This window comes from Schistocerca cancellata, chromosome 2 (assembly GCF_023864275.1).
Source record: "Schistocerca cancellata isolate TAMUIC-IGC-003103 chromosome 2, iqSchCanc2.1, whole genome shotgun sequence".
In the NCBI taxonomy this organism is placed as follows: Eukaryota; Metazoa; Arthropoda; class Insecta; order Orthoptera; family Acrididae; genus Schistocerca; species Schistocerca cancellata.
The window spans coordinates 288,009,208-288,022,136 of NC_064627.1; the positions used below are offsets into that span (position 1 = coordinate 288,009,208).

General features: G+C 44.6%; 1 protein-coding gene across 2 annotated transcripts in view; it reads left to right on the forward strand.

Moving 5' to 3' along the window:
* Nucleotides 1–10,567: 10,567 nt before the first annotated feature.
* The window catches only part of LOC126161641 (uncharacterized), a 375,151-nt gene continuing 372,789 nt past the window's right edge, over nt 10,568–12,929 (forward strand). The window contains exon 1 of one of the 2 annotated variants that reach the window (XM_049917608.1): nt 10,568–10,788. In XM_049917608.1, the coding sequence (XP_049773565.1) occupies nt 10,710–10,788 (79 nt within the window). In that variant the 5' untranslated portion in view covers nt 10,568–10,709. The remainder of the gene's footprint in view (nt 10,789–12,929) is intronic. The other variant, XM_049917610.1, reaches the window with a different exon arrangement.

Below are 12,929 nucleotides of genomic sequence, written 5' to 3' on the forward strand. Positions count from 1 at the left end.
GATATGAACGCCGGTTATACTAGGGACTTTGCTCCTCACAATTGTGCGCTTCATCGGATTTTCACTGGGGTCTCCATTTTGCGACCGATTGGCTCTTAATAAACGAACAGCCCTCGTATTTTCAATACGGTACAGATATAGAGGTAAATGATGGTAGGATATAAACGAAATGCTATAACATAAGAGCCACCGGAGACCAAGGGTCCCTAATACCAAAATAATATTGAAATATCCCTGAACAACATCCAAAACTTTTTCAGTGGAGTTCAGTTGAACGCAGTATATACTGCGATCGATAATAGCCCTGTACTCTCACGGAGTACTCCCAAAATTACCTGCATACATGTCTATGTCAGGGTTGAGTGTCTGCAAGGAAATCCTGAATCCAGCCATAGATCGATGCTCAGTAAGCTGTTCAAGAAACGACGGAGCGGAACTGTATCAAGTGCCTTCCGAAAGACAAGGAACATGGAGCCAGTCTGGGCGCCGTTCTCTAAAGCGCTCTTATATCTCAGAGTCCAACAGAGCTATCTGAGGTTCGCAAGATCTCTTTTTTGTAGAATTGTAAAACATATTTTCCCTTCTTTCACTGCGTAACGTCTGGTAAAGCCGTGATGACATCATAAACCCGTCGATTTCGTTCCGCCTTGCTGTGTCCTACGGAGCTAACGCTCCGTCTCTAATGACTCTGTGTTCATGGAGCATTAAAGTCACTTCCTTCCAACAAACAAAATTTTCATCACGCACTGTGCTATATTGCGCTTTATTCTCCGAATCAAAATATACTGGTAGCGGTTTCTGTATGTAATAATGCTGATAAACGTCACCACTTTTTAATTCTAAATTCATAAATCGTAGGAGACAGATAATACTTTACTTGCGTGCCAAAAAACAACCTATACCGGATCAGACGTCGCCCGAGTCAACAAAAATTTACACCGGTTGCTAAGCTATGGCTGTCTAATATCAAAATTACGGCACAGAAACAGTTTGGAACTAGAATGAAAACCGCTCCTATCATAGCGCTAAAATGGCGAATATGTGCTAGGCAGAGTTAGTGATGTAAAAGAAGGGAACTAGGTTTCTGCCAGCTCCAAAGACATTTAAATCTAAACATCTTAACGCATCGCGCTTTTTTACGAGTAACACTACTTCCCTAGCTCAGTGAACGCTCTTAGCTAAAAGTTATTGGCACACCTGCAGCTTGTAATTTATAGGCTAAAATCCCTGATCCTGTGCCCCAAATCCAGAAGATTCGCCACCATAGTAAACAACCACGCAAAAATGTTCCTATCGGAACACAAAAAAATGTTCCATTTTATTTAGAAGACTGACTTTAAATTGGGATACCAGCTTCCTCGTTCTATCCTTCCTCAGTACCTTTAAAAGTTTTCCCAAAAATTTTGGCATGCGAACATATTTGCGCTTTTTTTATTCCAACTCCCACAGGCTCCCCTAACTGTAACTCAAAACCACTACTCCCTCGCTCATACCCATCCACTCCCAATTGCGCTTTCTCACTCACTCATTTAGCCCAACTCATTGTCATTATCATTATCTCTTTGCGTGTCTCTCATTGTCTTCTGTTTCATAGTCATAGACCCCTTCATTCTGTCCTACTACTCCATTCCCCTCTCACTGTGTGACTCTTGCTCTCTCTTACTACTGCTATCTCATTCCCTCCATCCTACTGCTGCTGTTTCTTCTATCACTACCTCTAGCTTCCTCATTGTCACTGTCATATACTCTGTCACTCATTATCACATCCTCTCACTTACTTCAGATTTCTCTCTCTCTTTATTCCTCCCCTCCCTGGCACTGTCTCCTTCATTCTTCTCCAAGCACACTCCTGTCACTGTCAACTCTGTTCCACTGCCACTGAGACGAGACCCTCTCTTTCTCTCACACTGCCATTGTCTCCTTCGTTCTTTCTATAGCAAAACCACTGTCGACTGTCTTCAATATTTATTTCTTTTCTGTTTCTTTGCCACTGCCACTGTCTTCTTCTCTCTCAGCATAAAGAAGTGCGAATATGTTCGCGTGCCAACATTTTTGGGGAGAATTTTAAAGGTGCTTTGGAAGACAGAAGGAGGCAGCTGGTTTCCCACTTTTCAATCAGAGTCTTTTAAATATACAGGAACATATTCGCATTTTTTTGTGATCCAATTGGAGCATATTCCAGCTGGTTCCCTTCTTTTCCCTGGTAAAGTATAGCATTTGACGCACATGAAAAGAAATGTATTGGTAACTAAAATTTAGGTAGTTTACTTATATGAAATTGAAGTAGCCCAAAACTAATTTTACATTTCAGACCGGATTTTACGTGCAAAAAAATATTCAAGTGCTTCAGTATTACAAAATGGGGTTCCAAAATGATAACGAAGTCACCTTACAGCATATTTCTCCGCGTTACGTCACTATAAATTACATTTCCGTTTCACACCGCATTTTACGTGCGTATTTTACACGTACAAGTAGTGTGACTTTGAATCTCTGTAGGTCGGAAACGGATAAAGATATGAAGAAAATTTCAAGGTTGTTCGAGATCGAAATCGAGATCTTGGGAATACGTCATGATAGGTACGGCTGTTTGCTGTGCATGGCCGTCTCGGAATCCGCGACTGGGTTTTGGTGCCCCAAATGCAAATTTTGGAGGTGTTTCTCGATAACGGATAAAAATTTATGAAAACAGGGAGATGGATCTTCGAGCAATTTATTGGGGTTAATTTTTATTTAGATTTCACCTCGTACAGAATTTTAAGTGCAGAAGTAGGTTAATTTTGAACCTCTGTATTTTGTAAACGGATAAAGATATCAAGGAATCTTGTTCAAGATTGGAATCTTTGGAATGTATCACACAAATTTCAGCCATTTGCTGTGCATAGGCATCGGATTGGCTGGATTTTGGTCCACTGATGACGGCGAAAATATGTTTAAAAGAACACTTTTGTACGGTTTTCTGACGAACCGCCAATGAACTAATGGTGCTTCCGCAAATCCCATCAAGCCCGCCGTAGACTGCATCAGATTCGAAAAGAATTGACCGATTTGCTCCATTTGTCTAAGCAAGAGGAAGTGTGCAATATTCATACTTCGACCCTGCACTCTAGGATATTGACACTAACACGATCCTTCTGTTGGGTACACAAATGGTCACTGGGGCCCCAAGGCCTATCCAAAACATATGGGTTCAAATGGTTCTGAGCACTATGGGACTTAACTTCTAAGGTCATCAGTCCCCTAGAACTTAGAACTACTTAAACCTAACTAACCTAAGGACATCACACACATCCATGCCCGAGGCAGGATTCGAACCTGCGACCGAAGCGGTCGCGTGGTTCCAGACTGTAGCGTCTAGAACCGCTCGTCCACCCCGGCCGGCCCAAAACATTTGATCCTACATTCTTATCAGCGGTAGAACCCGAGGTATGGGCACCGAATTTTTTTTATGCACGGCATTTTGGAACGTATTAGGTCGCATACATTCCGATATAAAAACCATTCAGTTTAAGAGCATACATGAAATAGCTAAAAAGGTTTTGCCGGGATGACCAAATTTCTTGGGGTGGATTTTTTTTTGGGGGGGGGGGGCGGGCGAGAGGACCATTTCTCACATAAACGCACCCCCTGTTAAATGTATGGTGAGGGCTGTAAAAACAAATTGAGGAAAATTTATGTGCTTCTAGAGAGCGGGATGCGTCTACAATAGTAAGTATCACAGAGTGTGGATGCAAACATCCTAAACTTTAATAACACATTGTGTCATACTGCGTGACACGACAAATGGCATGTTGGATGATGTGTGCCATGTTGTACGACATGACATCATGTATCACGTTACTTTGGCTGACACGTTGCTTTATATTACAGGACATGAGCACTACTTGTAACGTTTAATGAAAAAAATACGAGCTTACGGAATATCGGACCAGGTTTGTGATTGGATTCAGGATTTCCTAGAAGAAAGAACTCAACATGTCATTCTTAACGGTTCAAAATCTGCAGATGTAGAGGTAATTTCGGGAGTACCGCAAGGAAGCGTGATAGGACCTTTATTGTTTACAATATACATAAATGACTTAGTTGACAACATCGGTAGCTCCGTGAGGCTATTTGCAGATGACACGGTTGTCTACAAGAAAGTAGCAACATCAGAAGACTCGTACGTACTCCAGGAAGACCTGCAGAGGATTAATGCATGGTGCGACAGCTGGCAGCTTTCCCTAAACGTAGATAAATGTAATATAATGCGCATACATAGGGGCAGAAATCCATTCCAGTACGATTATGCCATAGGTGGTAAATCATTGGAAGCGGTAACGACCGTAAAATACTTAGGAGTTACTATCCGGAGCGATCTGAAGTGGAATGATCACATAAAACAAATAGTGGGAAAAGCAGGCGCCAGGTTGAGATTCATAGGAAGAATTCTAAGAAAATGTGACTCATCGACGAAAGAAGTAGCTTACAAAACGCTTGTTCGTCCGATTCTTGAGTATTGCTCATCAGTATGGGACCCTTACCAGGTTGGATTAATAGAAGAGATAGACATGATCCAGCGAAAAGCAGCGCGATTCGTCATGGGGACATTTAGTCAGCGCGAGAGCGTTACGGAGATGCTGAACAAGCTCCAGTGGCGGACACTTCAAGAAAGGCGTTACGCAATACGGAGAGGTTTATTATCGAAATTACGAGAGAGCACATTCCGGGAAGAGATGGGCAACATATTATTACCGCCCACATATATCTCGCGTAATGATCACAACGAAAAGATCCGAGAAATTAGAGCAAATACGGAGACTTACAAGCAGTCGTTCTTCCCACGCACAATTCGTGAATGGAACAGGGAAGGGGGGATCAGATAGTGGTACAATAAGTACCCTCCGCCACACACCGTAAGGTGGCTCGCGGAGTATAGATGTAGATGTAGATGTAGATGTATAATAACGCGAATATGTCAAGGTGTTTTGATTTAAATCTCACTGAAGCTTCCAGGTTAGTCCAAAAGTTAGTTCCTTTCTTTTACATACCACACACTCTCTAGGACGTATTGCGCCTTTCTTTGTGCTATGAAAGTAACATTTTTCATTCTGATATGTCTGGAAACCAATATGAGATATGGGCCGTTGAAGATCCGCATTTCACAGCTCGCATTTTATGTACGGATGAGCCAGGATTCATAACACAATACTCACATGCGGGCAGATGGAAATCCTCGAGCAATTATGAAGGTGTGGCATCAAGATCTTTCCATCATCAATGTATCGGCAAGAGACTCATGGGACCATGCATTTTACCGAACAGATTAATAGCTGCTGTGCATCGCCAATTTCTGCATCGTGGATTATCAGCGCTGTAGGAGACCTTTACCCTCGCAGAAAGTCTACGGCTGCAGTTTATGCATGACGGTACACCACATTTTCTACGGATCGAGCGACAGTACTTCACAGCAACGTTTCAAGGGCGATGAACTGTTGGAAAAAGTCCGGGAGTATTGGCTCTCCGTTCACCGGACCTCAATCCGTTGCATCTCTGGCGATGCCCCTTGACCCCTTTGATAACTGCAGACTTCACAGGAGCGTATGACCAATACACGTGACGCAAAGGGAATGGAGCCACATGTACTTGAAAGAATTGTTGATTCGCAGCAGAGATGTGCCAAGGAAGAGTCAGGATACGTGTTAACCAGATGCAGCACTACGTATAGTGTCTACTTCTGTGTAACAGACAGGTGTCAAGAGGGACTGGTATCTGGATGTATAGGGGGTGTAAAAAAATACGGAAACACAAAAAACACGACACATTACCATGTCTAATAAGGCATTGGAAAACTGTTGGTGTTGAAAACAGCCTACAGTTGTATCAGCACGGATAGATTCAAATCCTGTATGGTTTGCAGGGGAGTCTTATAGCACTTTTCCTTCAAAATAATGGCAATTTCAGGTAACGAACATATACACTTCTCTCCAAAGTCGACAACAAAAGCTCAATATTATTGATATCTGGTGGCTGCGGTGATCAGGGGAGGTGTGACAATTCATCCTCGTGGTCATGAAACCAATGCTGAACGAAGCGAGCTGTGTGGAAAGGGGTCCTGTCGACTTGGAACGCAGAATCACTGGGGAACAAACATTGCACCATGGGTTGGAGCTCGTTATTCAAAATGGTCACACAATCCTTGGCAGCAATGTGACCTCGCAGAATAACCAGGGGGCCTATGGAATACCTCGATTGGCTTTCCAACTCATCACCGAACCGACGTTATGTTTCATTCTTGGGACGCAAAATCGTGCAGAAGTTGGAAACAGTGTGGAATGAGACTCATACGTCCAAACGACTTTCTTCCATTATTACACACTCCAGATTTTATGACTTCGGCACGTTTTCCTGTTACGTGAATTTCCGTCACTGACGAGTGGCTTTCGAATTCCAGCTCACCCTGAAATTCCCAGCTCATGGAACTCCATGTTGACAGGGTCCGCGAGTGCGACAGTTCTGCAGTGACTTTTGCAGCTGTCATCCTCTTATTTTTTGGGATAAATCTCTGCAATGAACTCTATTGGTCCATTATGGACGGGGGACATCGGCAGCTGTTTAAGTTAGGATGTTATTTTATTTTATTTTGACGGCTACCAGTTTCTGTATTTCACTATCCCCTCTTCAGGCCCCATATGCATCTCTCCAAATAAACGAAAATGCCATAGGAGTATTGTATCATGAATTCCTTCATATCGTGAATTCAATCGTTACAGTAGTACTTCATTCGAAGACTTGATAGCCTTCGAAATAAAATATCAAATGGTTCAAATGGGCCTAAGCTCTATGAGACTTAACATCTGAAGCCATCAGTCCCCTAGACTTAGAACTAATTAAATGTAGCTAACCTACGGATATCACACACATCCATGCCCGAGGCAAGATTCGAACCTGCGACCGTAGCAACAGCGCGTTACCGGACTGAAGCGCCTAGAAACGCTCGGCCACAGCGGCCGGCAATAAAATAACATCTTACGTTACACAGCTGTTGGTGAATTTCGTTGACATTGACAATTTCTGCAATGAACATCTGTCGCGATCATTCAAGACACATTTTCGTCCAAGCTGTGACTTGGCGGATGATGTTTTTCCGATTTTCCTGTACGTGGTATCAATCTTCTACACGGTGCCTCGTGAAACTCACAGCACTCCGACTGACTTGGTTATGAAAGCATCCACCATACAGGCATCAACAAATTGCCCACGTTCGGATTCACTTAGCTACGACAAAATACCTTCACAACTGCAGAGAACACTGTTATGACCACGACGAACACTTGTAAAATATCGAGGACTTTGCGCAGACACCGTTCGAGGTCAAATACAGCAGCGCAAACTGCAGCTTGGCTACAATCTGCATTTGTATTCAGGCATGCATTTCTCGCGGTGTTCCTGTACTTTTGTCCAACCCGTGTATCATTATAAGGTACTTTTGTCCTAGTTTTGACCACATCTGTCTCCTATAGGAATATATGTGACTTTGTTGTTAAAAGGCTTCATTTCCTTTCTTTTAGTAAAAATAATGGTCCCTCATAGCCTCGCTATCACCGTTCAGCTGCCAGTCTATACAGTAGACAGCTATCACAACACTCGCAATATATTCACTGACGTGCAAGCGAAAATGAGCACTCTTGACAAGCGAGACTCACGAGGAGAGCACCCGACTTCCTAGAAACTTGGGTTCAGTGGAAGAGGAGTCAAAATAAGCAAACACGTGTCGCGGCTTATCCGTCGATCCTCGACTGCTTCTGAAACGACGGTCAAAGTTTTCACGAAACTGAGATGCCTTTTAGCGTGCGATAATGCCAGCCGAATTGGTGGCACAGTGGCTAGCGTCACGGTCTCTAACTTTTGCGCCCCGTGTTCGAAACGCAATTATTGTTTTTATCTATTTTATTTAATCTTTTATCTACCAATGTCCGTCGGAGGTTACTACGCGAATGTTTCTTACGAAGTTAGGTTACACAAGGGCGTTATGTTAACTGTCCAATTACAACGTATTTTCAGAACAAGTGTCATACATTTATTGAATAATATGTGTGTCTATGGTATTATCAGGAATTACAATCGTTTTAAATTCACATATTCTTATATTTCATTCTAACATAAATTTTTATTTCTTATGCTTTACGTTTATTCTTCACGATGATTTGGTGCATTGCCCTGTATGATAGCAGTACTGATAGCAGTATCACGTGAAACACAAACTCCGAACACCACCAGCATCACGCAAAGACATTTCTTGGTATGATTCTCACTAGGAAAGAAACGTCGTTAACATGGCTGAAGATTTCACGCGCTGGCAATAATTTCAGGGCAAACCACGCAAAACGGATCAGTTTTCCGAAAACTGGCAAGATACAATATGGGAATTTCATCGAAAACAAATTCAATCATTTTTGTCATTCGTTTATTGTTTTTTAAATTATTTCACCGGCAATACTATTAGTAAATGAATAAGGATAACGTGATTTCAATACACATTGGAAAATATCTTTGAAGTTACCGTCTACGGTCATGGATAGATAAATGAAAAACGAAAATACAAATGATAATCGCATTTTGAACATTAGCTTGGGCTATTTACTTGCCAAAATGCACGCTGAGCACCTCGAAAATTTTGACCAGCGTTTTTTCAGATACGGTTGAGTATCTACGGATGATTAGAGACACGTGGTCGCTTACAGTGAGGTGGGGAATGTTCGTGGGATACCTCCTAATGTAGTGACAGATCTACTTTTTTCTCGGCGTGGTGCAGCAACTAGACGTGGAATGGACTCAACACGTCGCAGGAACTCCGTTGCAGAAACATTACGCTATGCTGTCTCTACAGTAGTCAGTGATTGCGGAAGTGTTGTCGTTGCAGGATTTTGTGCACGAACTGACCTCTCTATTATGTTTCATAAACGTTCAAATGGTTCAAATGGGTCTGAGCACTATGGGACTTAACATCTGAAGTCATCACTCCCCTTAGACTTAGAACTACTTAAACCTAACTAACCTAAGGACATCACACACATCCATGCCCGAGGCATGAAGTCCCTAGTGCCTAGAACCGCTCGGCCACTCCAACCGATCCATAAACGTTGCATGGGATTCATGTCAGGCGATCTGGACCAAATCAGTCTCTCCAACTGTCTAGAATGCTCTTCAAATCAATCACGACCAATTGTGGTCCAGTGACAAGGCACGCTGGCATCGACAAAATTCCATCGTTGTTTGGAAACGGAGTCCATGAATGGTTTGTAGATGGTCTCGAAGTTGCTCAACATAAATATTCTCAGTCAGTTATCGATTCAGGTGGATCACAGTCCATTCCATCTAAACACTGACCACACCATTATGGAGCCACCACCAGAATGCACAGTCCTCGTTGACAACTTGGGTCCGAGACTTCGTGGCGTCTGCGCCACGATCGAAGCCTACCATCAACTCTTACCAACTGAAATCTAGAGTCATCTGGCCAGACCACGGTTTTCCAGCCGTCTAGGGTGCCACCGATAAGGTCACGAGCTCAGGAGACACAACGTCGTGCTGTTAGTAAAGGCACTCGCGTAGGTCGTCTGCTGCCATAGCCCATTAACGTCGAATTTCGCCGGACTGTCCTTACGGATACGTTCGTCGTACGTGCCACATTGATTCTATTGGCTACTTCACGCGGTGTTCCTTTTTTACTACCACCGAGAACTCTATGCACAAGCCGCTGCTCACGATCGTTAAGTGAAGGGGGTCAGCCATTGTTGTCTGTGGCGTGAGATAATGCCTGAAATTTTGTAGTCTCGGCATGAACTCCCAAACGATTTCCGAAATTGAATGTCACACGCGTCTCGCTCCAACTGGATTCTGTTAGTACCGGTCTTGCGGCCATAGTTATGTCGTGAACCTTTTCTCATGGATCGCCCGTGTACAAATGACAGCCGCGACAGTGCACTGCCCCTTTATACTTTGTATACGCGATCATGTCGCCGTCTCTATGTTTGCATATCGCTGTCCCACGGCTTCTGTCACCTCAGTGCGTTTTATGCTCTCTTCCACTGAGTGAAGGTTTTTGGGAAATCGGTTAATGGCACTTGCCGTGTTCGCCTCGTCGGTACAGGAATAAAACGCTAGCGCGCTGCAGTAGGCTTACTTGCCACGAGTAGAGACAGTTAAGTCGCTGATGTAAAAGAGGCTTAAAGTACTCACCGACGGTCCGGTGTGAAGTAGCGCGTAGAGAGAGAGAGAGAGAGAGAGAGAGAGAGACAGTGGTGCTGGTGCTGGGCGGCGCCCTACCTGTTGCCGTGACAAGGCGTCGCGCCGGCCTGCAGGGTAGCACTCGTTGTGCGCGCGGCCGAGGGCAGGCAGATACTGCGGGGTCGCAGGGTCTCGCTGATAGTGGGCCTCTGCTTCGGCCGCAGCGCCGCGCTGCGCCACGGCCGGCCTAGCCTCCAGCCCGCAGAGTCCGCGCGCCTCCGCCGCCGCGCACGCACTGACTGCCTGCCCGCCGGCGCCGCCCCCACGCCCTGCCGCCCCCGCAGCTGGGCGTCGCCCCGCGCCGCGTACACCCCGCGCCACCGCGACGACATGTGCGCCCGACGCTGCCCGTACGAGCGCAGTCGCGCGTTCGCTCACGTTTCGCCTCGCCGCCCGTGCATTTACGCTCGCATGCAGCACCCGGGATTCTGCCTCGAAATATGATCCCCCGACGCTGTTGCGGTGTAGGCTACACGGTACAAGATGAGATTCACGAGTGTACAGCCAAAGCACCATATGGTAAGTACTATATAAATGTTTTGCCGCAAATCCGTGTTATCCGGAGAAAGCTAACTAAAGGACTGGCCTGGTTAAGGACCATGGATCGTGTGCGCAGTAGCAAACCGCGACGCTGACGTCACTGTCGACCTTGCCACCGCTCAGTAGTCTGCCACTGACATTACTTTTTGTAGTGACGGTTATGTACCGAATACCCATATGATTTTCAGAGGGTACTTTTAATAAAACTCAATTTCCTTACGGTTGTATCCAGAATGAGATTTTCACTCTGCAGCGGAGTGTGCGCTGATATGAAACTTCCTGGCAGATTAAAACTACGTGCCGGACCGAGACTCGAAGTCCGAACCTTTGCCTTTCGCGGGCAAGTGCTCTACCAACTGAGCTACCCAAGCACGACTCACGCCCCGTCCTCACAGCTTTACTTCTGCCAGTACCTAGTCTCCTACCTTCCAAACTTTACAGAAGCTCTCCTGCGAACCATGCAGAACTAGCACTTCTGAAAGAAAGGATATTGCGGAGACGTGGCTTAACCACAGCCTGGGGGATGTTTCCAGTTTGGAAGGTAGGAGACGAGGTACTGCCAGAACTAAAGCTGTGAGGACGGGGCGTGAGTCGTGCTTGGGTAACTCAGTTGGTAGAGCACTTGCCCGCGAAAGGCAAAGGTCCCGAGTTCGAGTCTCAGTCCGGCACACAGTTTTAACCTGCCAGGAAGTTTCCTTACAGTTGTATTTTTTACTTTATTTTGATGTTTATCAAATGCACGTACAATCGATCTAAGGAGTACCTGCAGATGAGTCATTATTGTCTCAAAATCTGTTGTATGTACATGAGATAAACATCGAAATAAAATTTAAAAAATACAGCATTACGAAAATTTACTTTCCTTATAACAGAACTATCGACTTGATTACAGTTATTTTATTTCATTCCTTCTTACGCGTTTTGGCATTACTCCATTTTCAAACAACCAAAATCTTGGTGATACCAAGTAACGCGTCCAGTTTAATCGTATTAAGCACAAGTTCTCACTTTGTTGCGTGATAGCAGACGCAGATGTGAAGGTTACTATGTACTTGGTCCACTATATGGCATTCCTCCCTTTGGGTGGTCAGATGTGATCGACCGTAATCTTGACGGCCAATATGCCCGCATTCATGTTCCCATGCAGTCCAACATCAAGCCGCAACTTCGCATCGGTAGCTGAGCGGTCAGCGCGGCAGATGGCTAACCGAATAGGCCCAGGTTCTATTCCCGGCTTGGTTAGGGATTTTCGCCGCGTGGGGACTGGATGTTGTGATATCGTTACGTTCTTATCGTCATAACTGACAAGACAATCCTCTCGATTACTGAGATGGCTGAATGGGCAAGACTGGAAAGCCAATAAAATGGGGAAAAAAGTCAAGCCACTATCACATCCGAATGCCCAAAAAACTTTGATATTGCGCGATTGACCAGCTAGCCAAATGGAGGCCCAAAATAAGGCCTATCTTACAGTCCGTCAGGAGCTGATAACGCTGACTCACACGAGTAAGCGGAATCTGCGTGTCCTTCACAGCGATCGCTCATCATTTGACGATGTTGACTTACCCTGCTAGATCTGGTGCCAAGACTGAACTTTAACATCACTAATGCGGTCTGGTCATCGTCCTACCTGTCACGGAGAACTGAATCTCTAATTATGCACATACACACTGATGGCGTGCACGTGTACAAAGTTACATTAACATCTGATCACGTCTTTTGGGAGCTTCACTTCCTTTTGCCAGGCGACGTAGCTCTTGTACAAAATCTCACTGGACAGTCGATTTCACTGTACCTGTTAGTCTTGCCCATATGGACCACTGTACAGTAGCTACCATAAACAATGAGATACAGATTTCGTTTACATTTACGTTTCTTTAAGACTTTTCTACAATTCGTAATGTCTGTACTGCAATAATACATTTAAATATTTGTGTCCCAGACTGCGTGCAGCACGTTTCAGTAACACTTCTTTCTATTATGTTTCATTTTTATTGAAACTGCCGAAAGGTAGCTGATGTATAATCATTTCGCTACGAATCAGTCAACTTTTAAAAATGGTCGGGATTGCAGTTGTTTTAATATTAGTTTTGTTTCAGTTTGAATATACACGGTGGTCC